Source organism: Lissotriton helveticus, chromosome 9 (assembly GCF_964261635.1).
Source record: "Lissotriton helveticus chromosome 9, aLisHel1.1, whole genome shotgun sequence".
Taxonomy (NCBI): Eukaryota; Metazoa; Chordata; class Amphibia; order Caudata; family Salamandridae; genus Lissotriton; species Lissotriton helveticus.
The window spans coordinates 1,136,127,863-1,136,153,031 of NC_136070.1; the positions used below are offsets into that span (position 1 = coordinate 1,136,127,863).

At 47.5% G+C, this 25,169-nt stretch overlaps 1 protein-coding gene across 8 annotated transcripts in view; it reads right to left on the reverse strand.

Annotated features, from left to right (window-relative positions):
- SLMAP (sarcolemma associated protein) overlaps nucleotides 1–25,169 on the reverse strand; it is a 1,084,481-nt gene that overhangs the window by 48,252 nt on the left and 1,011,060 nt on the right. For 4 of the 8 annotated variants that reach the window (XM_078661566.1, XM_078661562.1, XM_078661564.1 and 1 more), the window contains one exon: nucleotides 7,860–7,949. The exons of the other annotated variants lie outside the window; for them this stretch is intronic. In XM_078661566.1, coding sequence (XP_078517692.1) covers nucleotides 7,866–7,949 — 84 coding nt within the window. In that variant the 3' untranslated portion in view covers nucleotides 7,860–7,865. The remainder of the gene's footprint in view (nucleotides 1–7,859; nucleotides 7,950–25,169) is intronic. 8 annotated transcript variants of the gene reach the window in all.

Consider the following 25,169-nt stretch of genomic DNA (forward strand, 5'->3'; position numbering starts at 1 on the left):
CAGAATGGTTGTCCTGATGCTGGGCCCACTGAAACTTCAGGTCCCACTGCAGAGCCCGCATCCGCCACCTGGCGTGATGCACCAGAAGGATGCAGGAGGCCATCAGCCCCAGAAGCCGCAGAGTCAACCTGACCGAGACCTGGGATAAAGGCTGAAAGATCGGAATCAGAGCCCGAATATCCTGAACCCGTGGTTCGGGAGGATAAACCCGAAACTGCGCCGAATCCAGAACCGCTCCGATGAAGAGGAGCCTTTGAGAGGGACACTGGTGTGACTTCGGCGCATTGATGGGAAACCCCAGTAAGTGCAGGAGGTCGGCCGTAGTCTGAAGGTGGCTGACGACTGTCTGGGGCGATCCCGCCTTCAACAACCAGTCGTCGAGGTAGGGGAAGACTGACACCCCTAACCTGCGCAGAAGAGCTGCGACCACCGCCATCACTTTCGTAAACACCCGTGAGGCGCTGGTAAGGCCAAAGGGGAGCACGGTGAACTGAAAATGCTCGTGGCCTACCATGGACCACAGGTAACGCCGGTGGGCCAGCAGGACGGGAATGTGGAAATACACGTCCGGCAAGTCCAACGCTACCATCCAGTCTCTGGGGTCCAGGGCAGCTAAAACCTGAGCCAGAGTCAGCATCTTGAACTTCGTTCCGTAGGTCCAAGATAGGGCGTAGGCCCCCTTTTCCCTTCTTGGGAACCAGAAAGTAGTGGGAATAGCAACCACACCCTACTTCTGGCCCAGGAACGCGCTCAATGGCCCCCTTGGCGAAGAGGGCCGACACTTCCTCTTGCAGAAGTTGCAAGTAATCCCCCGACACGCGGTGGTACTGCGGTGGCATGGCTGGAGGGGTCCCCTCGAAGGGGAGGGAGTAGCCCCTTCGGACGATTTGCAGCACCCACCTGTCCGAAGTGATGGTACGCCAATGGAGGAGGTGATGGCGGACCCTGCCCCCCCCACTGGCATCAAATCGGCCTGAAAGCTCGGACTAGGAGGGCTTTCAGGCGGATGCTGCGAGGGTGGATGTGGACTAGCCGTGCCGTTGTCCCCTGGCACCGCCACGGCGGTTACAACGTCCTCCGCCGCGCTGGATGTTAGACTGCGGCCCGTGGCTGGCAGGACGTGGAGGGGCGCCCCTTCCTTGGTCACGAAAGGATGACTGCCGTTGACGCTGGCCCGAGAGGCCCAAGGACTTGGCCGTAGCCCTGGAGTCCTTTAAGCATTCAAGCGCATGATCTGCCTTTGCAAGCAAAGAGGTGGCTGCCATCAAACGGTATGTCCATGAGGGTGTTCTGGACATCGGCCAAGAAGTTGGCGGACCTCAGCCAGGCGTGGCGGCGAACCGCCACCGTCGTTGACATCGCCCTACCCAGTGAGTCCGTGGTATCCAGCCCACATCGTATGGAATACCGAGCTGCATCTCGTCCCTCCGCGAGGGCTTGAGGGAGCTTCGCCCGGGCCTCCTCCGGGCACTCTGGCAGCACAGCCGCAACCGTATCCCACAGAGAGTGGGTATAACGGCCCAAAAGGCAAGCGGTGTTGACTGACCGCAATCCACAACTGAGGGATGAGAACAGTTTCTTACCAAACTGTTCATACCTTTTGGATTCCCGATCTGGGGGTGCAGTCGGGATTGCGGATTGGGAAGTAGAGGCCTGGATAACCAGGCTCTCGGGGGTGGGGTGGGGTGGACAGGAAGCTAGGGTCGCCCGGAGCTGTGCAGTGGTGCCTGGCAACGTTCCTATCTACGGGGGGCCTGTAGCGGGCCTGGACCAGGTGCCCAACAGGACGTCCATGAGAGCCTCATTAAACAGCAGGAGAGACACCGGAGAGCCTGTCTGTGGTTTAAGGACCTCAGTGAGGATGTTAGACCTCACAGTAGCGACGGGGAGAGGAAGCGCAAGGCCTTGGCTGCCCACGTCAGCACCACACTATAAGCAGCCCCCTCCTCCGTAGCCACGGTAGGAGGGGAGACAAAGCCAGTGTCAGGGGAAGTGTCGTGACCACTGGCCTCCCCATGCTCCTCTGTCCAGTTCTGAAAGGACTGACACTCATGTGTCAGAGGGTCCTCAGACCCCTCTCAATCCCCCTCGTCCTCCATCTCCTGAAATTCAGGGTCAAAGGATGGTGCCGGATCGAGGAAGAAATGCTCTTCAGCCGACGTTGAATTCGGTGCCGGTGCCGGTCCGACGCCGGATTCGGACCGAGGTAGGGATCAGGGGCGGCGCCGTGCAGGGACGGCGCCGGGGGCGACACCCTGGGGGTCGACGCCGGTGGGGTCGACCAGTGGCGACCCGGATCCGGATCCAGCGGGAGCCTGCGGCGTTGGGACCGAAGTCGCCGACAGCGCCGGTGCCCAAGCACCCGACGGCACCGAAGCACCCGGCCCGCCTGGACTCACAGTTGGGGACGCGGGACCCGACGGAGGAGAGAGGGACCTCATGGCCATGAGGAAGACCTCGATCCCCTCCAGCGTCTTGTTCAGCCCAGGGAGCGGCGGGTATGGAGCTGGCCACGGCACCTGCGGCTCCGCGGAGGCGGTGTCGCCCGAACCCCCGGCCGCGTTGTGCGAGCGCGGGGGGGAGTCGGAAGAGCGATGTCATCTCTTCGACTTCTTGTGCCTCTTACCTGAGGACTTGGAGCCCGACGAATGGTGTAGACTCGTCGAGCTTCAATGACTGTGGCCCCACGACCGGTCCCTCGACCCCCTCCTGGACCGGGAGTCCGGGACCTTGAGCGGCGCGGGGCCGACTGCCGGAGCTCGAGGCGCTTAAGGGACCGCTCCCATCTAGCCTTTCACTTCAAGGCCCGGCAGTCGGGGCAGGACCGGTCATCGTGGTCGGCCCCAAGGCAATACAGGCAGCGGCGGTGGGGAACGGTAGCCAACATCAGTCGGGCGCAGTCGGTACAGGGCTTGAACCCGGGCATCCCTACCGGCACCAAGAGTCGTGAAGACTCGAGAAGAGATCAAAAATGATCAAAAAAGTTTAGTCAAAAAGTGACTAAGGTGCAGCTTCCTCCGGACCTGCGCTTGCTGGCGCGGAAAAAAGAACTGACGTCAGCGAGCGAGGGCGGCGTCTAAGTACTCAGACGACGTCATCCCGGCACCAACGACGCCGATGGACGCGGAGCCGCAGACGACGCCTACCGACACGCAGGGGTATTCCGGATCCAGTCTGACGCCTTGGGGTTATTCTAAGGTAAGGAATCTAACTAACGAGTTTCTTTCAGATTTGGTTCTCAACTTGCTGATGTGTGCTCCGTTCGAACCTTTGCACAACTGCCTCCTCCAGCTGCTTACCATCAAACAGCCTTTTTAGTGGCAGTCACATCTGCCAGGAGGGTGAGCGAATTGCAGGCTCTGTCATCCAAGCATCTTTACCTGACCATCTTCCCTGATAAGTTGGTGCTTTGCACTAGGGCCTCTTTCTTACCGAAAGTGCTAACACAACTCCACGTCAGGCAATCTGTCACCCTGCCCACTTTCTATGCTCCCACGTATCCTTCTAAAGAAGAGGAGCGACTCCACTGTCTGGACACAAAAAGAGCATTGTCTTTCTCCCTTGACCGCACAAAAGAGTTTTGGGTGGACAAACAACTCTTCGTGGGGTACATGGGAGCAAAGAACGATCTTGCAGTGCAGAAAGGGATGATCTCTCAATGGGTTGTACTTTGCACTAAAATCTGTTACGCTCCGGCCAAAAAGCAGCCTCCTGAAGGCTTCAAGGCTCATTCTACTAGAGCTAAGGCTGCTACCACAGCGCTGCAATGTTGAGTCCCAGTCCTCAACATTTGTCAGGCAGAAGCGTGGGCATCACTGCATCACCAAGCACTACTGCCTGGACAGTCAAGTCTGCAGGGATGGCCATTTTGGCCACTCTGACCTGCAGGACTTCCTGGTCTAAACTTGTCCGCAGTTCCTCCTCCGGGGATAGTATTGCTTGGGTATCTATTCAAAGGTAAGGAATCTGCAGCTAGATGTCTCTATCAGATGGACCTGTTATTTACTTTAGCGAACCCTTACCTGGTAGAGACATGATCTAGCCGTAGATTCCTTACCGACCCACCCATCCTCCCCGCACTGCAGACAGGTTTTTAGGGTCAGGGCTGTTGTTCAGAAACACACCAATGTCAGTGCACTTCATGGCTCCGCGTGGAAACTCGTGAAAAGTAACTGACATCAGCGTGTAGAGTTGACATGGATGTCACAACAGCGAAGCCGACACTGGCGACATCACGTGGACCCGAAAGATCTCACCAACCGGTGCACAATGATATTGCTCAAATAAAAATGTTCTGCATCCGGTCTGATGCCTGGGAAATTCAATGGCAAGGAATCTGTGGCAAGATCATGTCTCTACCAGATAAGGCATTACCGAAGATAATTAACATGTCCATTGTGTTCCATCCTATTGAAAATGGACAAATGATCAGCAGTCCAGTACATCAATAACCTCAGTGGGACAGTCAAGAGCACTGGCGGAGACCACAGAGTTTCTAGCACTACTGTCTAGAGAGGGAGATAGCTGTCGGGGCAAAAATACATCATAGGAAAACTGAATCGTGTAGCAGACTGGAATTTGCAACATCTGAAAAATGTCACTGGATAGAAGTTGGACTGAACTTATTCAGAATGATCATGGACAGTAGGGGTCCATACGAAGTGGATCTTGTCACATGCTTATTCAGCTGGCATTTGGATCCTTTGGCAATAGCGAGGGAGATTGGAGTCAAATTCAGGGTTCTGCGTTCCCCCTGTTCGCGATGATTGCCATGGTGGTGGCACAAGTTTGGTATTAATGGGCATCCCTGATTCTGGTGACGCCTGTTTGAAGATCTCAAGCGTGGTTTACAGTTCCTCTGGAATTCTCTACGGTTTTTCCAATCCAACTTCCCCAGGGTGTGTCAATGCTGACAGATGCAGAGGGCAACTTGCAGCCACTATCTCTCGACAGACCGATTCGCCTCATGTCTTGGAGGATTACCGGAGACAATGGATTGCCAGGGACCTTTAAGACAAGCTTTGGACCTCATCAGGAGAGTGTGGGCAGATTCAAATTCGGCTGGAAGACATTCTCAAAGTAGCGATTGGTCCAACGACTAAGTACAAAACGTTTCACTTTAAGCCAGTCATGAATATGGCAACAACGGTGGAAAGCTTTGAACATGCATAATCTGAGGCCTACGTGCCTGACGCAGACTAAAATATTTCCTGGCTAAAATTCTGATTTTGTTGATTATCATAAATGTCTATCCTATGAGGTATCAGCCATACAAGTTTACAATGTTAGGCTCTTTGTTTATTATGATGTGAAGGAATGAGGACCATATGAGATTACAAAACATTATCATATAATGAAGTGGGTCAGGAAAGGGAAGCCACAAGTTACATGAAGAGGAATAACACAGTAAAACTTTCTATGAAGCAATCTGAGGTTTATCATTCCATTAATTGCACGCACCTTTTGGATTGTTATTTGGAGCACTGAGCAATTACAAAGCCTTATTAAACATTTTTAAACCCATCCGGTTAAAAAAGCATGGAGAAAATAATTCCAACAGTCTAACATGGCATTTTACGACTTTAAAATACTAAGTGCAGGCCTGTGCTTCAACTTGCATTACGCTAGAATGATTGGGGAAACTACAGATGTCATGTAACATACCACTAGCAAGTGTTTCTTGGCCACAAAATCCATTCTCTTGGGTTACCCGGCAGAGAGAAATGGGCTAACTAAGGCCTGTTTTTTAACGTTGCCAGCATGTCTAATCTACATGACTGCCATCAGCCAATCCATCAGGATTGCATAGCACCACTAATCACCCGATAGGGTATCCGGGCCCTTGCCGGCCCCAGAGGCTCATTCGAACAGCCAGGTCTTGAGGGCCCTTCAGATTACCAGAAGAGAGGGGATGGTTTGGAGCTGCATGGGGAGGCTGTAAGAGAAGGAGCGCCATCCAATTCAGCTTCGGTGGACGCGGGGCATGTGATAAGGAGGCGGAGCGGAAGGTTCTCGATGGCAGGTGGAAGTTCAGGGGGTGGTTGATGTAGGTGAGTCCAAGGGATCGTCAGGGAGGTGACAGCTGGTGTCTTCACTATTTTACCTCCGAATTTTACCTGAAGTTGATATTACTTAAAATAGCATCAATAAAGCTTAAAACTAATGCCTCTAAAAATAACAAAGTTGAATTTCTGTACATTGTCAATCACAAAAACCCAAGAGAGAAAAACCAGTAGAACATCAGTTCCCATTTGTGGTAATATAAACTATGATTTCACCAAAAGAACATTTTACAATATTGGAGTACTGTTTCTAGCCTGATGTTTATGTACAGGGCTACAGTTCAAATGAACAGCACACTTGAAAAATACCGATCAAATGCCTACAACTGTAGGTCCGTTAGGTAATGTCTGTTAAAGTCATGTTGAGAACGGTAGTATTCACTGAATGGATGGACTACCAATCACAACTTTATTCCAGTGTTTGCAGCAAAGCTTCAGAATAATTACAATAACATTTTGCAGAAAATCTTACTTCAGCAATGTTCTATCTAACAAATATTTTATCCCCACTGATATGCTATCATGAACACTTTCCCATGCTCTTGTGGTGACATATGAGGAGCCATACAACAACACTCCCAAAAGCCGATAAAAATCAATTAAAGCCTTTTACTTTTTGATTTCCGCACCAAGTACAAGTATCCTGTCTCAAAATCAGACAGATCCACCAAGGTGCACTGAAGAGAAGTGTTATCAGCACCTGGAGATGGAGAGGATGAGGCTTAATGGCAAGATAGGTCGACCTAGAAGCTGGGGAACCAGGTTCGATTCTCGGCAGGGACACTCAACATCCTGTGATTCTGAGCAAATCATGTAATCTCCCCGTGCCTAATGAATGTGTCCATCTGTAACACAACTAGTGCTCATGTAAAGCGTTCTGATACCTTCTAGTTGAGTTTGTGCTATATAAAACTAAAAAAAAAAACTGAACGGTGCTACAGAAGAGCACTAAATATTACTAGAGAAAATGTTTATATCTCCAAGCCACAACAAGTACTAATACTTAAAAAACGAATGAATGAGAGAATGAAACACCCCAGATGGACAACATGCTGAACATTTTCATAACTGTGTTCTTGTAAAAGGATAAACTCCAATCAAACTATAATAAATACTCTAAAATAAAAAATCATTTATCCATATTAAAGAGTAAACCAAATGTATTGTTACAAAGGTATCAAGGCTAATTTCCACTTTTGGCACAACACATTTGCAGTTTTTTCCCCCTACTTCAGATAGTGTTGAAGCTGTGAAAAAATTTACAAATCTTTATAAAAATATATTATTAAACATCTAACCAAGATGATTCCGTCAATTCATCTAGATTAAAATACTTTTGAAAGATGTGACTGTACATAAACTAATAGGCAAATCAATAACGCATGCAAAATGTAAACACAAAAGTGGTGGCAACAATGCAGATAAACATAAAAAGCTACCCAGTTTAAACTTCAGTTAATATCTCATTTTTATATCGGACTTAACACTGCAATTTTATTATGTCACTGGCTTCATAGTAAACTTAAATCAGTTCGTAAAAGACAAGCAAATTACAAACAAAAGTGAATGAGGAGAGACATGCAGGAATTAGTTTAGTTAGCACTGTAATAGAGTAAAACATGTCAAATGATTAGTTGATAGTTTTAGCCCATTAATATCCAAGTAATGGAAACGCCTACAAAGGGCTTTCATTGGATAAATAAGCATGTGCAAGTGTGTTACCATGCACTAGTTTACAAAGATGACACATACAGGTATGGGGGACGAACAACATTGATTGAGCAGTAGTTCTTGTACCTTTCTCTACCACAAAGGGCCGTAACACCAATACAGGAAAGCCAGGATTAGGCCGATGACTACGGCTGGGACGGGTTGTAATATGGAAGGCTAAAGAAGGGAAGGCATATTAGAAATCATTGTTGTGCTACAAAATCAAGGAAGCAAATCTAATTAGAGGAAGGAAAAAGCAAAGAAAAGGCATGAGGTAAACAAAAATCAAAAAGTATTAGAAAAGACATCTAATATGATTCAACTGAAGCAAACAAGGAAGACACCCAATTTTCAATGAAAAACATGCATTTTTCAAAGCAGCCACTCCACTGGGATTGTTTTTGGAGCTGAACATAAATAAATAAAGCATAACTGAATAAGAAGCAATTAAAGCACTGACATTTTATTAATCAGCAAAGCAAACAATGGCAAAAAAACAGTCAAAAGGAATCTACATCTGCCAGAGCAATGAATGCCAATTGGTCCAAAACTGCAGTAAGTCTCTACTGTCACACTTGTGCTTTGCTGAATATAGTCTATATATGTGTACCTATCATATGGAGCTATTTAAATTACAAACGTCCTGGAAGCCCATCTGGATATGTCTGAAAAAATTACTTTGCATATCAATAATGGTAGTTTACACATTTTCTTAACATTCTTTTTAAAACCAGGTCTCACCATAGATACAGTCTTCCGTTGCCTTATCAGTGATAAATTATTTTTCATACTAATCTCACCAGATATACTTCCTGGGCAAGTAGAATACGAAGAAAAAATTGTTCAATTGTGCCCAAAAACATTTTTCCCAGACTGTCAGTTGAACTGTATGCTATAGCCACATTTATATTGGCTATTAACCTAGTTACAGTTAGAAAGAATCTGTCTTCTACATGTACAGTTGCAGAAAACTCTTCTTTGTGGTCTCAGGACCGACCAACCTCCTGTCGGCAGTTACAACACTGACATTAGAATGTGACCGCACATGGTGCGGTCGCATATTACCATTTCTCTTTGGGAGATTGTGCCGAGGCCATAAACCAGCCGTAGCACCAGCTCCCATAGAGAAATAGGAGCCAGCGTAAATCCCTGCACCGTCTGGCAGGCACGTCATGGCGCCTGCCACACGGTGCAGCAATTTACAGGGGAGCACCATAGGAGCCCCCCAAATCCCGAACCAGACCAAGGGAAAAGGGGGCTTTCGGAAAGTGCCATCATAATCCGAAGGCGGAAACCCCTTCCTCACAGGATTATGTTGCACTTCCGACTGGCCGACGGGCTCCTCGGGTACGTCGTAAGTCAGCCAGATTGACCAGCCGGTTTGAATTTCGACCCCGTGATTATAATACGGCAATCGCAAGTCAAACCAGAGATGTCGGTCGGAAAGCCTCCGACCAGCGGTCGGAGACTTTCCAAACAACATCCTAATGAGACCCTAAGTGTTAAAGAACATAGTGTTTCCAAATGTTATATTGAAATAATTATATAAAGTAAGGGTGGTTCTTTATTACCAACACTCATCTTTAGCATACTTAATTGGGTTGGTTTTACTGTGAGAGTGTTAATCTGCTTTCAGGTCAACTTACAGAATGGTAACATGTCAACTCATCCCTAAACATTTATAAAAAGTTTAAGGGATACACACCTCTTACTACCTACAGACACTTAATGAAATCAATATCCTTGTAAAGAAAGCAGACTTATTTATAAGTGCTCAAAAGTGGTGGGTGCTTTACTTGTAATGAATTAACACAAGAGAATTCTATTCAACTCCAATTTGCTGTGATTGCTTCATACACCCTTAAAGGCACTCTAGAGGGCAAGATTGAGAACGTTACTCAATCATCTTAAAATGGTTTGAATTTTCTAGTACGTCAATTTCGGGATGTGGACCTTCTAACTCAGAACTTGCACTAAAGTGAACTATGATTTTTATTTTTTTGCATTTAGATGTTATTTAACAAAATACATTATGTTTTCAACTGGCTTACCCACCTGTTCTCTTCTTCTCCCACTGATCAGTGGAGTACTTCATTATGCAATATTATTTCAAGATATGTAAAAATCTAGGTAATGCCCCTTCATAAAACTTTCAGCAGGCATCATAAAATAAAAGACAAACATCTGGGGACAAACTATATACATTTAAATAGCCCAACTATAACAAAGGATTCACAACAAAGCTGGAAAGGAACGTGCTCAAGTGATACATATTAATTATACTGAATGCAAACACAGATGGAAAAATACAACCGCACTAGTATATAATGGTTGTTTCTATTTGTCTAAATAAAACATCAAAAATCCCTTGCTCTTAATATGGTACAAAAAAAGTGGCACTAAAAGGCACAATTATCAAAAATAACTTCTAGCTTTGCATGTGAAAATAAAATTAGGACAAGCTAGACTAAATTTTATATGACCAAATGTTTTCTGTAGGATTAACCTTGACACACGCTGATGAAATAAGTAACAGATATTTATTCTAAGCATGCAATGAGGGGTCTTTCGAATATTTGGTAAGGGTCGGGTTACAATGCTTCTGAAACAATTTCCCCTACAGATAACACACACATGAAAAAAACCAGGCCAGAGGAGGTGACCAGTAATATTTTAACTAATTTAAGCCCCAGATATGCAAAGGATTATTCAGATGTCCACACCAGCTACCCCATTATTAAATAGTGGGGACAAGTCAGGAGTAACTTCTTCATTTTATCCTTTAACAGTCCCACCGTGGAATTAGGCAAAAACAATGATTGTGAAACCACAATATAGTAAAATCGGAGCATTGCAGAGTCTGATAGGAAAAATATTCTTAAGAAACCATGAACAGTTTACGTAATTTACACACAAGATGATGGACGGAATGTTGCACAACGGCAAAACATTCACCCCCAGCCACAGATCTGGGTTTAACCCATCGTTATTTTGCTCACCAAGCCACCTCAGTTCAGACATGGCCATATGCAAATCAGTCTTGACCCCGTGCCTCATGGGAACAGTCCAGCCCAAACTGCTATCCTGGCTGAAGACGGCAGATAGCCAGAAACCGGTTCTAGGATGCTTGATTCCGGTCCAGGGAAGACATGGCTTGGCAGTTCAGCCTGGACTGTTCCTATGAGGCACAGGGTCAAGACTGATTTGCATATGGCCATGTCCGAACTGGGGTGGCTTGGTGAGCAAAATAACGATGGATTAAACCCAGATCTGTGACTGGGTGTGAATGTTTTGCCATTGTGCAACATTCCGTCCATCATCTTGTGTGTTTTGCAGTTTACATATTTCCTCTGGTGGATAATTTCCCCTACAAACCAGAACCTGTTAAAAGTCCCTATAGACAAATCAGCTTTTGATCAAGTAGAACAGTCCAAACATTAGTGTTTTTTTTAATGTATGTAGAGAAGATGGATAACATGTTTGCGAAATTCAACTATTCTGGCACTGAGCAAATCCTCTGCAAGCCTTCACAAAACTCAGCAAAGTGCAATTTGTCTATTCAAAATTGTGGCTGATGTAACAAACAAGTTCTTTTGAGCCTGGAAGAGACCATTTTCTACAACCTTACAAGTATAAGGAGGGATAATTAGTAAATAAACATACTAAAGGGGAGCTCTACAATTACTTTCAGTTAATAAAGAGTTTACCCTGTATAAAAACTTAATACTAGAGAAAACTATGTAACAGGTTGCTTTTTTTCAGTATTGCAGAGGCCAAATTAGCATATCGAACGGAATTAGGGAACTGAAGATTCTATCCCAAAGCCAATGAGGATTCATCTAAATTCCAGTCAAAAAGGGCAAGCGAGAAGTAAAAACTCTTAACCTAGAGAGTACGAGTGGATCCAAATTTAATCCCGACAAGTACCCAAGGCACGGGGAACAACAGGTGGCCCAGCAATCAAAGTCAGACAAGTAGATTTATGCATCAGTCAGCGAAATGGTGGACTCCTTGAACACTGTCAACTGTCAACTAGTGTAGATGTTTACTGATTTGTATTGTGCACACTGCATAACTTAATTACGATTCTTATGCTTATGATCTACAAGCTTGCAAGGAATTACTCTCATCAATGTAGTGACAACCATATGAAAGGTATGTACGTTATTGTTTAGGCTTTCGGGGACTCCTACCCGCTAAAGTCAGTTCATCTAGAAGAGGTATGGGCCACTAGGGTTCAGAGGGCGAAGCTTCAGCTAGTTAATGTAGAAAAGCTCCACAGAAAGAAATACACCCTTTTTCGTTTGTTACTCTGGAAAACAAAATACAAGTGGTATTCTATAACATGGAGCCCCACCCAGCAATACATTTTTTGATGCAAGGGCTCCTGCTGGATCGACAGGAGCACTTTTGTCGAAAATTCCGCACTGGAGTGGTAGGCAACTGTTCGGAGTATGATGGACTGGCTGTCATTCAGAGTTGGGGCCTCCATCAGTTTGGTGTTGAAGGGTAGTTTAACTGACCCTCTTAGATTTTCTAACACCTGGATTATACATCTTTCAAATAGACAGGCAGTTCTATAGTGATGCTGCGGACAGATCAACTTCCTCATGTATTTATCGACAATTTCGGTCTAACTTGGGGTAAGGAATTTGGCTACAAGAAGAGTCTGGAATTGGTGAGTGCTGGTCAGGAAGTGTTTGCTCCTCTCTGCAGGGTCTGAGCAAACATGCCCTTTCCATAAATATGCAAAGGGCAGCAGTCATTACAAAGAGAAGGTCCGACTACATAATCCCAAAGAGGAACTTGTTCAGCTTCACAGTACACCTCTAAAACAAGCACTGGCAAAGCCAATATGTCTCACATTTGCTAGTCTGCAGTTTGTATTCCAGGAAACATATACAATAGGAATTATAAATATAAAAGCAATAACAGATTGAAATACCACTGCTTAAAGGAGCAAATATTTACACAAAAACAAGTAAAATATGAGCTATTTCAAAAACAAATATATATATATATATATATATATATATATATATATATATATATATATATATATATATATATATGTTCGAAAGAAGAAATAAAATTATCCTTATACACACAGAAGTGTTCTACCTTTTAGGTGGATGTGCAGAAGTAAAATGGTAGAGCGGAGTGATCTTTTGCTCCATAATGAGGTGAGTGGAAGCAAAATGTGAATGGCACCATAAGGCAGGTGAACAGCTAAAACTGCCTCTAGGTTAGATCTAAAACATGCTGAACAAACTAACTCCTTGTCAGGTTAACCTTTTCAGACTGAAAAGACTGCTAGTGAACAGTTTTATGTACAGCAAAACCTCAAAGGAATTGTTCTCTCTGACATCATACAAGTCACAAAACAAACCTGTGCCTTTGGCAATCTGCCCATGTAGTGGTAAAATACCCAGGGATTTTAATCATTGTACATTAAATGTTCAGGAGACTGGTATGCCACTAGCAACTCTTTCTAACTAGTTCAAGATCCTAGTAGTTCAACAATATTCCACAAACAAGAAGCAAGCGATACAAGTATCAGATTTTTCTTGCTATATCTTGACATTAAGAGCTCCTATGGAATCACCATAATTGAGGAAAAACTATGATGTGATGTGCATTTAAAAGAACAACCAAATGCTGAACCTGGAGTATAAAAAGTAGCAAAGTCATTGGCGAAAAGGTTGGCTGGAATCCAGACGACCTCAGTGTATCAAGATCAGTTAGGTTTCCTTCCAAGCAGAAGTACCGCCATGAATGTGAGGAAACTATCACAGGGTCAATCTCCCCTTGCTTTATTGTTCCCTGCCCACAGTGGACTCCTCAGACATGACAAAAACGTTTGAGACCCTCAAATGGGGTTATTTATTTCTGGTACTGTAGCCAATGGGCTTTGGGTGTGAGATCATGGCATGGATTCGACTTTTGTGCTCAGCCAAACAGCCACAGTTTGCAATGGTCGGGTGATATCTGAGATGTGGGAGAGATGGAGGGGCACAAGGCAGGAATGCCTGTATCGCTCGTGCTCTTCCCACTTGCAATAGAGCCCTTTGCAGCCATGATGCGTAGTGGAGGTGGGCAGGGGGCATGGCACTGTATGGATGCTGGCATCCAATGCCCCTATAGGAGTAGGAGGAACTCAATATCGAAAACTCAGCAAGTGATGTGGTTCCTCTACTCTGACAATTAGACCACTTTGGACAAGTGCCTGAACTGAAAATAAATAAGGTTACCTTTTGTTTGTTAACCTATATAAAAACTTGGTGAAAGATCAGGTTCTGCCACTGAGGTGGGGGCTTAGGACATTTTGCTACCTGGGGATTCAGGTGTTCCAAGGACGAAGATACTTTGGAGGGTAAACTGGGGAGAACAACTGCCAATTTAGGGGAATCAATACGGTTCTGCAACACGATTCTACAGTCAGAACATGGAAAGGTTGCCCTGTCCAAAATTATAATCTTGCCAAGGTTACTATACTTTTTTTGTTGCAAATTTACCAGTGGTCAAGTATTTCTTCAAAACTCTGAGAAGCAAGCTCTTAGACCTTATTTGGGGAGGAGGCAGACAAGACTACGCTGTGTAAATTACAACTACCTGTCACTAAGAAGGGACTTCATGTGCCAGCCTTTGAAAACTACTACATGACCCCTCAGCTGTATTTTGTCTCGCTGGTGCGGGTTAGACAAGCAGGCGGAATCATCCTGAAGTTTTCGGCAATGCTGCCAGTCACTCTGATTTCTTTCGTGCTGGATAAAAGAATTGGCCCCACTGGTTTTGCGCCTGGAATTGTAGCACAACACTTTTGGAGGTTGTGCTTGAGATGTACCAAGATGGTGAGGGCATATGCACTGGACCTGGTGGTCTGGCAGATTGCAGCATAATCAGATGTGACCGGTTGGAGAGAGGCTGGGCTCGATACTCTGGACAAGCAGTTTGAGGGTCAGCAGCTCCAATCATCTGAGGTCTGGCTGGAGTCCGACATAAAACCTGTAGGACAATTCTTAACATATGGGCCATTTGTTCATATAATCAAAAAGATATTAAAGTGTAGAACTGAGGAACCACCACTTCACAACATTTTACAAGAAATATTGACACAAAGGCGAAAACTTTATTTCGAACACGGATCAAACTAAGACTAACTCGGCAATACCGAAAGCCATTTGGGACACAGAGCTGAATGGACAGCTCACAAATTGGGAATGGTCTAAAGTCTAGGAATAACTGTCGAGAGTAGCCAGAAATGCAAAATGTAATTTGATACAGTACAAGGTTCTCCACAACCATAGGCTGAGAAAGATATACCCAGAGTCTCGAGATATGTACCCAAGATATAGGCAGTTGAATACCGATCTGCTTCACATGTTTTAATATTGTGCAGAATTCTCCTATCTGTGGCAGGAGGTCACAGATACCTTGTCCGAAATAATGGTGAAGATGTAGTTGCTGCAATTGACGCAGTCTAGTTTGGGAGTTGGTAGATAGCTCAGTAGGGTGTAACTAGAATCTAGATATATAGACCAGGGCCTAATTTTTTTATTTTTTATATTATTTTTTTATTTAAGAAGTTTTCTATAGCGCTGTCAAGACCCAAAGGTATCAGAGCGCTTTACAGTAGGAGCATAGCATATAATCAACAGAAACATGACATGTGAACGATATAACAATAAACGAGTGACATACCTCGCCAACCTCGGACTCAAGCAACTGGTCAACACCCCCACCCACTACGCAGGCCACACACTTGATCCCGTCTTCTCTTCCAGCAAGTACATCACCTTCAGCCACGCCACCGGACTCCACTGGACCGACCACAGCGGCGTCCACTTCAGCTTCAAAAGATCCACGACCCACCACCACCCGCAACAGGTACCTCACAGGAATTAGAGCAAGATCACCGCAGACCAGCTCACCACCTCCCTCAGCCAGAGCCCACCCGCCAACACAACGGACCCCAACGAAGCAGCCCGCAACTTCACACAGTGGCTGACCGCCTGCACCGACGACCTCGCGCCACTAAAGAACCCTCCCAGCAGACCCAGAAGCAAGAAGGCACCCTGGTTCACCGACGACCTCAAGGACTCCAAGAAGACCTGCCGCACCCTCGAGAAAGCCTGGCTCCTCGACCGGACCACCGACAACATGACCGCCCTCAAACACACTACCCGCAAGCACCACCAGCTCATCCGCACCACCAAGAAGAAATCCCTGAAGGAACGACTGGACAACTTCGCCCACGACAGCAAAGAGCTCTTCACTATCGTCAAGGAGTTCTCCAACCCCAGCACCGGCACCAACGACATCACTCAGTCACAAGACCTCTGCGACTCCCTAGCCTCGTTCTTCCACCGCAAGATCGCCGACATCCACAACAGCTTCGGCGCCCCACCCACGCACCCAACCGTCGAACCAACGCCCCCCACAGCCACCCTTCGCACCTGGACCACGGTGACCACCGAAGACACAGCCCGCACGATGAACACCATCCACTCCGGATCACCGACCGACCCCTGCCCACACCACGTCTTCAACAAGGCCGACTCCACCATCGCACCCCAACTCCGGAACATCATCAACGCCTCCTTCAACACCGCCACCTTCCCGGAGAGCTGGAAGCACGCCGAGATCAGCGCCCTCCTGAAGAAACCTAAAGCGGACCCCACCGATCTCAAAAACTTCCGCCCCATCTCGCTCCTCCCTTTTCCTGCTAAAGTCATCGAGAAGATCGTCAACACACAGCTGACCGCCTTCCTCGAGACGAACGGATCCCTCGACCCCTCGCAGTCCGGCTTCAGAGCCAACCACAGCACCGAGACCGCCCTCATCGCAGACAACGACGACATCCGGACCCTGCTCGACAAGGGGGAAACAGTGGCCCTCATCCTCCTGGACCTCTCCGCTGCGTTCGACACGGTCTGCCACCGCACCCTAGTCCAGCGCCTCAGCAACATCGGTATCGAAGAGAAGGCACTGGAGTGGATCATCTCGTTCCTCGCCGGTAGAACACAAAGAGTCCGCCTCCCCCCGTTTCGCTCCGAGGCCACCGAAGTCATCTGCGGCGTCCCGCAAGGATCTTCACTCAGCTCCACCCTCTTCAACATCTACACGAAACCTCTCGCAGCCATCGCACGCCAGCACAACCTCAACATCATCTCTTACGCCGACGACACCCAGCTGATCCTCTCCCTCACCAGAGACTCCGACACCGCCAGAACCTGCCTACACGAAGGGATGAAAGACGTCACCGAGTGGATGAAGGACAGCCGCCTGAAACTGAACTCGGACAAGACGGAAGTCCTCATCCTGGGATCTTCGCCCTCCGCCTGGGACGACTCCTGGTGGCCCCCAGCCCTGGGCACCGCACCCAAGCCAACCGTCCACGCACGCAACCTGGGCTTCATCCTGGACCCCTCCCTCTCGATGACCAGACAAGTCAACGCCGTCTCCTCATCGTGCTTCAACACCCTGCGTATGCTTCGCAAGATCTTCCGCTGGATCCCGACCGAGACCAGGAAGACTGTCACCCAGGCACTAGTCACCAGCCGACTGGACTACGGAAACGCCCTCTACGCCGGAACCACAGCCAAGCTACAGAAAAGACTCCAGCGCATCCAGAACGCCTCCGCCCGACTCATACTCGATGTCCCCCGACGCAGCCACATCTCCAGCCACCTGAGGAACCTGCACTGGCTCCCCGTCGACAAGAGGATCACGTTCCGGCTCCTCACCCACACACACAAGTCTCTCCACGACCTGGGCCCCAAGTGCCTCAACGACCGCCTGACCTTCTACACGCCCACCCGCCAGCTACGGTCCACCAGCCTCGCCCTCGCAGCAGTACCACGCATCCGAAGAGCCACCGCCGGAGGAAGATCCTTCTCTTACCTGGCTGCCAAGAACTGGAACTCCCTCCCCATCCACCTTCGGCTGACCCAGGACCATCTTGCCTTCAGGAAACAACTCAAGACCTGGCTGTTCGAGCAGTAGCATACCCCTCCCCCCAAGCGCCTTGAGACCCTCCCGGGTGAGTAGTGCGCTATACAAATGGCATGATTGATTGATTGATTGATAGTATAGAGGGGCGTAATTGTCATGAAAAGCTTCTTTGGTTTCAAGGTTCTTAGGGGCCACATGGCTCTATGGGTGCTGTCTGTCCCGTGTTGTCCACAACCAAGGGAACGGTTAAGGAACAGGGATTTGAGTTGACTTTTGATTTCCACAAAGGAAGGTAAGGTTCTGATGTGCGGGGGATGGAATTCCAAATTTTGGGAGTGTTTCCAGTGAAAGAGCAACCCGCTGTTCTTTTCCTTCTAGTTTTAGGTGGGATGAGTAGGAGGGAGTTAGAGCTTCTCAGATTTCTGGATTGACCTGCTTTTTTGAGTTTTTTTGCCAGGTATTCAGGTTTGCCTGTATGGAGGGCTTTGTGGGTTAGGCAGGCCGTTCTGAAGTTACTTCGCATTTCTACTGGAAGCCGTTTGAGTTCTTTGAGTGCAGGGGAGATATGATAAGATTTTTTAATGCCAGTGATCATTCTGGCTGATGCATGTAATGTTGTTTTAATCGGTGCCAGGTGCGATTTAGGAATTCCTGTTAGGACTGCGTTCCCATAGTCCAGTCTTGATAGTACTAGAGATTGTATGGCCAGTTCAAGATGCTTTATTGGAATGTAGGGTTTGATTTTGTTCAGAAGTCTAAGGTTAACGAATGCACTTTTGGTCGAGTTCTTAATGTGTTTCATCATGTTCAGTTTCGGGTCTAAGGTGATGCCTAGAGATTTGACAGAGTCTGCTAGAATAAGATTCCCTTTGAGCGCATCGATAGCCTTTAACCATTCGGCGATTTGTGGGTTATCCTTCTTGTTCGAGCTGTAGCAAAATTACAGCAAAATCGCACGGAAATATGAGATGTGTAACAGCATTTAGCACTATTTTCATAGAATAAAATACACCCTTGTGTCCAAAATGGACTCAATGTAGTTTGTGCTACGAAAACAGCTCGAAATGCAATAGAATACAAACAGCAGCAACCAGCCGTAGCTCTCTAAGTTCTTTGTTTTTGTGCTCCTAAGGAAGGATGTTTCTGCTCAATTACCTGAACATGATACTTTCCTAAAATTTCGTTTCAAAAGAGTACCTCAAAATTACTGAAAATACTCTGATTATTCTAGCATACTCAAAATTTCACCCAGTCCTAACAGCAATGAACTGAAAGGCTCCTTGACCGCCTGGTTGGTGGAAATAATTAAGAGCGAGATTTTCAGACCACATTGCAGGGGAGGGCCAAAAGACAGGGAGTGGTTGACATGTGGGATGTAATGATGGTGACTCTACAATATAAACAGTGAGATACCCCTCTAGGACGCAGAAGACACGGTGAGGTTTGTTGATCGGTTGTCGTCTGCTTGGTGGCAGAGAGCTGTATCTGGGAGAGTTGATGAGGCTGTCTGCATCTGTTATAGCGGAACGGAGGCCTTTCGGATGATTGATGGGCTATGCAAAAGTGGACAACCACGGCATAAGAAGAGAACTGTGCTCATATCAACAGGGTACACAGAGTGGAAGAGTACACAATTAACATGTTGCTTACCATCAGTAAAGCTGTCTTTGGTAGAGCCTCTATTTAAGCCGCAGATTCCTCACCTTTTCAATATTCCCCAGGTGTCAGACTGGATCCAAAAACATTTCAGCAGTACCGATAGCTGGCAACCTGTTGCTACGTACCTACGCCTTTCAGCACCGGAAATTACAAGCGGAACCTACATAGAGGCCACCCATGCGTGCTGATGTCAGTTGATTTTGAGGCTCTCCACGCCCCCAGAAGCAGAGCCCCAAGAGCGATACTAATCGAAAGCAGTGTGCAGAGTCCTAGACTTGGGCTTTTATTTAAGTTTAGAAACCAGGCACAGAATGGGGAGAAAAATGCAGCCAGACAGAGTCTTTATCAGAAACGTTACCAAAAGTAAGTACCTTTCTCTTCTTATAGAGACGTCTAGCTGCAGAGTCTTCACCTTCTGCAGATAACAAAGCAATACCTATCCAGAGGGGACTCTGGATGCACTCAAACTAGAAAGACCGGCAGGACTGCACAGCCAAAATGCTCCTCTGGGCGAACTGGACTATTGCGGCAATAGTGCTTCATAAACGTTTGAAGGGACACCCACGTAGCTGCCTGGCAAAATGTCCGGGTAAGAAGCCCCATGTGCAAACGTAGTGGTAGCAGCTTTGGACCTGACCGAATGAACACCGTTCTTCCGGAAGCTGCTATTTGACCAATGCACATCAGATCTTTATGTAGAACTTGATCCAGAGGGAGATGGTTCTCCTCTGGACTGCCTTACCTTTGTTAGCTTCTGAGAATAAAAAGAGCTAATTGTCTGCCCCATGTTCTCTAGTACGATCTATGTAGTATCTGAGCGCTCTTTTGGGATCCAAGAAATGAAGCCTCTTCTCCTCCTTAGAGTGGTGTGGTGGGGAATAGTACACCAGCAGTGTGATGGATCGTCTGACATGGAACGGTAGCAAAACGCTCAGCAGAATTGAGGCCTGAATTTGCAGAACCAGATTGTCTGGGAAGAAGGAAGTGAAATGTATGGTGAATTAACACTAACAAATTGGAGCTTGCTCACACGCTGTGCGGAGGTAATGACTATGAGAAACACAGACTTGATAGTGAAGAGCCAGAAAGAACAGCTGTGAAGCGACTCAAATGTAGGGCAAATCAGATAAGTTAGGACCAGATTAAAGTCCCATAGGGACATGGCAAAGAGAGGTGAGGAAACAAATGTTGAAGCCCTTGCAAGAATTGCATCACAATAGGTGACTTAAATTGTGAGGGCTGATTTAGAAAACACAGAAAGGCTGAGAAGATCACAAGATAACCTTTAACCATGCCCAAAGATAAACTTTGCTGAGCAAGAGTAATAAATAATAGAACGTCCGATAATTTGCCACGGAAGCGGATTTATCTAGCGGGAGCTGCCCCAAGCTACAAATTTGTCCCAACAACAGGTGTATACAGTTTGTCAAGGGACGCCTGGCTGCCAGGATGACATCGACCACCTCCAGAGGAAGTTCAAAGGTGTTCAGATGTAGTAGCTGAATCGCCAAGCATGAAATTGGAGAGTGTGAGGGCCCGAGTGCAGAACCTTGCTCTGTTGCTGCGACAGCAGGTCTTCCCAGAGGGGAAGCATGATCGGAGGATATATGCTCAAGTCCAGGAGATCTGGATACCATACTCTCCATGCCCAATCCGAAGCCACTTGGATGACTTGGGCCCAGTCTGTCCTGATCTTGAGAATTTGGAGCAGGAGCTGTATTGACGTGAAGGCAGACAAGAGACCCAAGATCCGAGGTGGAACGGGTCCTAGAGCAAGAGACTCCTTGGAAACTCCAACAATCAGAAGCGCTGACATTATGCATTCACCGAGGCAGCAAACAAATCGAGCCAAGTTTCTACTCATTAAGGGAATTGACCTTGTGCTAACTTCGGATGTTATTGCCATTCGTGATCCACTAAGCGTCGATGACAGAGCTTGTCTACCCTGGCCTTCAATGAACCTGCCAGGTGGTTCACCACTAGTAAAATAAAATGATGTGGTGGTCCATTCATTTCCAGAGGTGCAAGCCCTCCTAGCACAGGGTCCATGACACCCACCCTGACCTGTTCATTGCAGTGCCACATGGTGGTGGTGTTGTTCAGGAGTACCTGTACCAGCCTCCTTTTGACGGATGGATGGATGGATGGATATATGGAAGGAAGGAAGGAAAGAAGGCTTTTAATGACAAGGAGATGGCTCTCTGCTCCAGAAGACTGATGTGGACACTGGGATCCGCCAGAGACCAGAGTCTTCTGATCTCCAACTCTCCGATATGGCCACTCCAGCCCATAAGTGATGCAACAGTCATCACTGTCGGCTCTGGGTGTTAAAGGGAGGGGGGCCTGCAGCTGATCCAATTACGGTCCAGTAAGCACCACTGCAAATCTTTTGCATTCTCCCAACATGGTCGGAGAGGGCTCCTTGATGTTGGGCTCAAAGGGACTTCAGATCTCATTGCAGAGGCCACATATGCCACCCGACGTGCTCGATGAGCAAGTTGCAAGAGGCGATCAGTTCGAGCAGCCTCTGAGTGGACCTCAAAGAAATCCTTGATCAAGGCTGAAAGATCGGGATCATAGCCTGAATGTCTTGAACTTTACTTCCCTGGGAAAGGCACAAAACTGAACTATGAGCAGAATGACTAATGAAGGGGAGTGCCTGAGAAGGTGTTGGGTGTTGCCTTTGCATGATGATAGTGAACATCAAAGATGAAAGGAGGCTCGTCCTATTCTGAAGGTGGTTGACGACTTCTTGGGGTGATTCAGCATTCAACACCCAGTTGTCGAGGTAGGGAAGGACTAGCATCACTGACCTATGAAGGCGTGCTGTCACCACCGCCAGCACGAAGGGTGCACACAACTGAGATGAATTCAAGCATTGCATACATCACCTTGTTGTTTTTGCATTTGCCGCCCTAAGTGCGCTGGGTCCTGGGTTCACTGTGTCATTGAGACCAAGCTATGCCTGGCTGACCAGCCCTAACAGAAGAGACCAGTAGGGGACCCCTCCCAAGCTCTCGGGGCCCGAAGGTGCTACTACAGGGACAAGCCGCTCAAATATGAGGTGCATGGCCTTCACAGAGTTGGGCTACAGTAGCTCCAGCTCCTGGAAACTCAGGGAGGAACAGAGACAGCCTAGGTGCAGGCCCAACTGCAGAGCCAGGCCTCACATAACAACCCTCCCTGATATCTATAGACGGGGCAAAGCCAAAGACCTCTGCGACTTCTTGTTCTTCTTGCACTTGTTGGACTTATCCGAATGATTTCGAGAGCCACGACGAGCGCGGCTCCGAGAACGAGCCCAGGAAAGAGACCTTTGCAGCATTGCATGTCCAGCAGCAAGGAACTTGAGGGACTGCTCCTTGAAGGCCTTGAGATGCATGGCATGACGATCAACACAGGTCTTGGTGTCATGGTCACATTCAAGTTACCAGAGGCAGACGGAGAGTCACCAGAGGCAGACATTTGCCGGTGATAGGCGCCTCAGGGCTTAAAACCAGCCTTCCTTATGGACACCCCTGCCAAACCAGGAGACAAAATCTCAAACATCTTTGACAAAAGGTCAGTCAAAAAGTGACTGGCGTAGCTCTTCTCCTGCATTACACTGACTGGTGAGGAAAGAAGAGAACAGACAGTGTGCTGGAATGTCTGCTATACAGGCACCGTCCACGTCATTTCCAGCGGAGATGCCACACGGAGCTAAACAACGCCATCTACCGTCATGCCTCATGACGTACTGCTGCTCGGTAGGTGACTTGGTCGACTCCGCGTCTGGCGTCGTGGTCGTCGGGATGACGTTGCGGTTTCTACTTAGACACCGCCCCTGCGCACTGGCATCAGTTCTGACACGACTTTCCACAGCAGAAGCGCAGAGCCTTGCAAGACACTGACCACTGGTGCACAAAACTAGGGCCCTGGAAGGGGATCCCAATCCCTAGAATGCAGTTCGCAGAATGGGGAGGATGGGTGAGGTGGTAACGAATCTCACTACTAATGTTTCCTACAGGTATATTGTTATCGAAGGTAATTAACTTGTTCATCTAAAAGAGACTATTAATTATACATTCCTTACCTTAGAATAGATACCAAAGCAACACCAACCACGAAGGTGAGTCTGCGAACAAGTTCATACCAGAAAGTCCTGGAGAACAGAACGGCTGAAAAAGCAGTCTCTCCGTACTTGGCTGTCCAGGCAGCAATGCTATGTAAACGTGTGCCCACATGGCAGCCTGGCAGATGTCAAGTAAGGGAACTCCACATCCCAAAGCAGTAGTGGCCGCAGTCACCCTGGTGCACAAGTTACTACTTGTGTAACGATATATCTGTACGAGACATTAGTTAGTGATAGATTCCTTACCTTAGAATATCCCCAGGCGTCAGACTGGATCCGGAAAGTTTTGCTTAGCAGTACTCCTGCGCGTCAGTAGGTGGCGGCTCCGCGGCTGGCGTCGTAGGCGCCGAGATGACGTCACAGAGGGTACTTAGGCGCCACCCATGCACGCCGATGTCAGTTCTGTATACGACTTTCCACGCCAGAAACGCAGAGCAATGCAAGATACGGACCATTGGTGCAAAAAAACGAGGGCCCTGAAAGGGTTGACCACAACCCTAGTAATCAGTCCGCAGAACGGCGAGGATGGGTGGGGCGGTAAGGAATCTATCACTAACTAATGCATCTGAAAGAGACACATTAGTGATAGATTCATTACCTTAGAATAGATACCCCAGCAATACCAACCCCGGAGGTGGGTCTGCGAACAAGATTACACCAGAAAGTCACGGAGCACAGAACGGCCAAAGAAGCTGTCTCTCCAGACCTGTCTGTCAAGGCAGTAGAGCTTTGTAAACGTGTGCACCGAGGCCCACGTAGCTGCCTGACAAATGTCCTGCAAGGGAACGCCGCGTCCCAAGGCAGTAATGGCTGCAGTTGCCCTGGTTGAATGGGCATGCAGCCCCACAAGAGGCTCCTTCTTGGCCAAGGAGTAACACGCTTTGATGCACAGAACGATCCACCAGGAGATGGTCCGTTTGTGCACGGCTCGACCTTTTTTGGCACCTACGTAGCCAACAAACAGCTGATCATCCACCCGGAACTGTTGTGTACGCTGCAGATAGAAGGCGAGCCCACGTTTCGGGTCTTGCCGGTGGAGCCTCTCCTCCTCCCTGGAAGGATGCGGAAAGAAAGTGGGCAAAGTGATAGTCTGCGCGATGTGGAAGGGCGTGACAACCTTTGGCAAGAAAGAAGGACTGGTCCTTAAAACCACCTTGTCCGGATAAACAGAAAGGAAAGGAGGTTTAGAAGAAAGAGCCTGGATCTCACTCACTCTTCGGGCAGGGGTGATAGCTACCAGGAAAATCCTCTTTACGATGAGAAGACGTAAGGGACAGTTATGAAGGGGCTCAAAGGGAGCACACATTAAGTAAGGCAAGACAAGATTCAAGTCCCACTGAGGCATTATGAAAGGCACGGGAGGGAACGTGTGAGTAATGCCTTTGAGGAAATGGTTAACCGGGGACTTAAAAAGAGAAGGCTGATCGGGAAGCCTTAGAAATGCGGAGATGGCAGAAAGATAACCTTTGCTAGAGCCCAGAGCAGAGCCCTGCTGGGCCAAAGATAGAAGAAACAGAAGAACTTCAGAAAGAGGGGGCAGAAAGGGTATCCACAGCCTTTGCTGTGCACCATGCCACAAATTTGTTCCATCGGCTGGCGTATACGGTTTTAATGGAGGGACGCCTGGCTGCCAGAATTACATTACTTACCTCGGGAGGAAGGTCGAAAGCCGT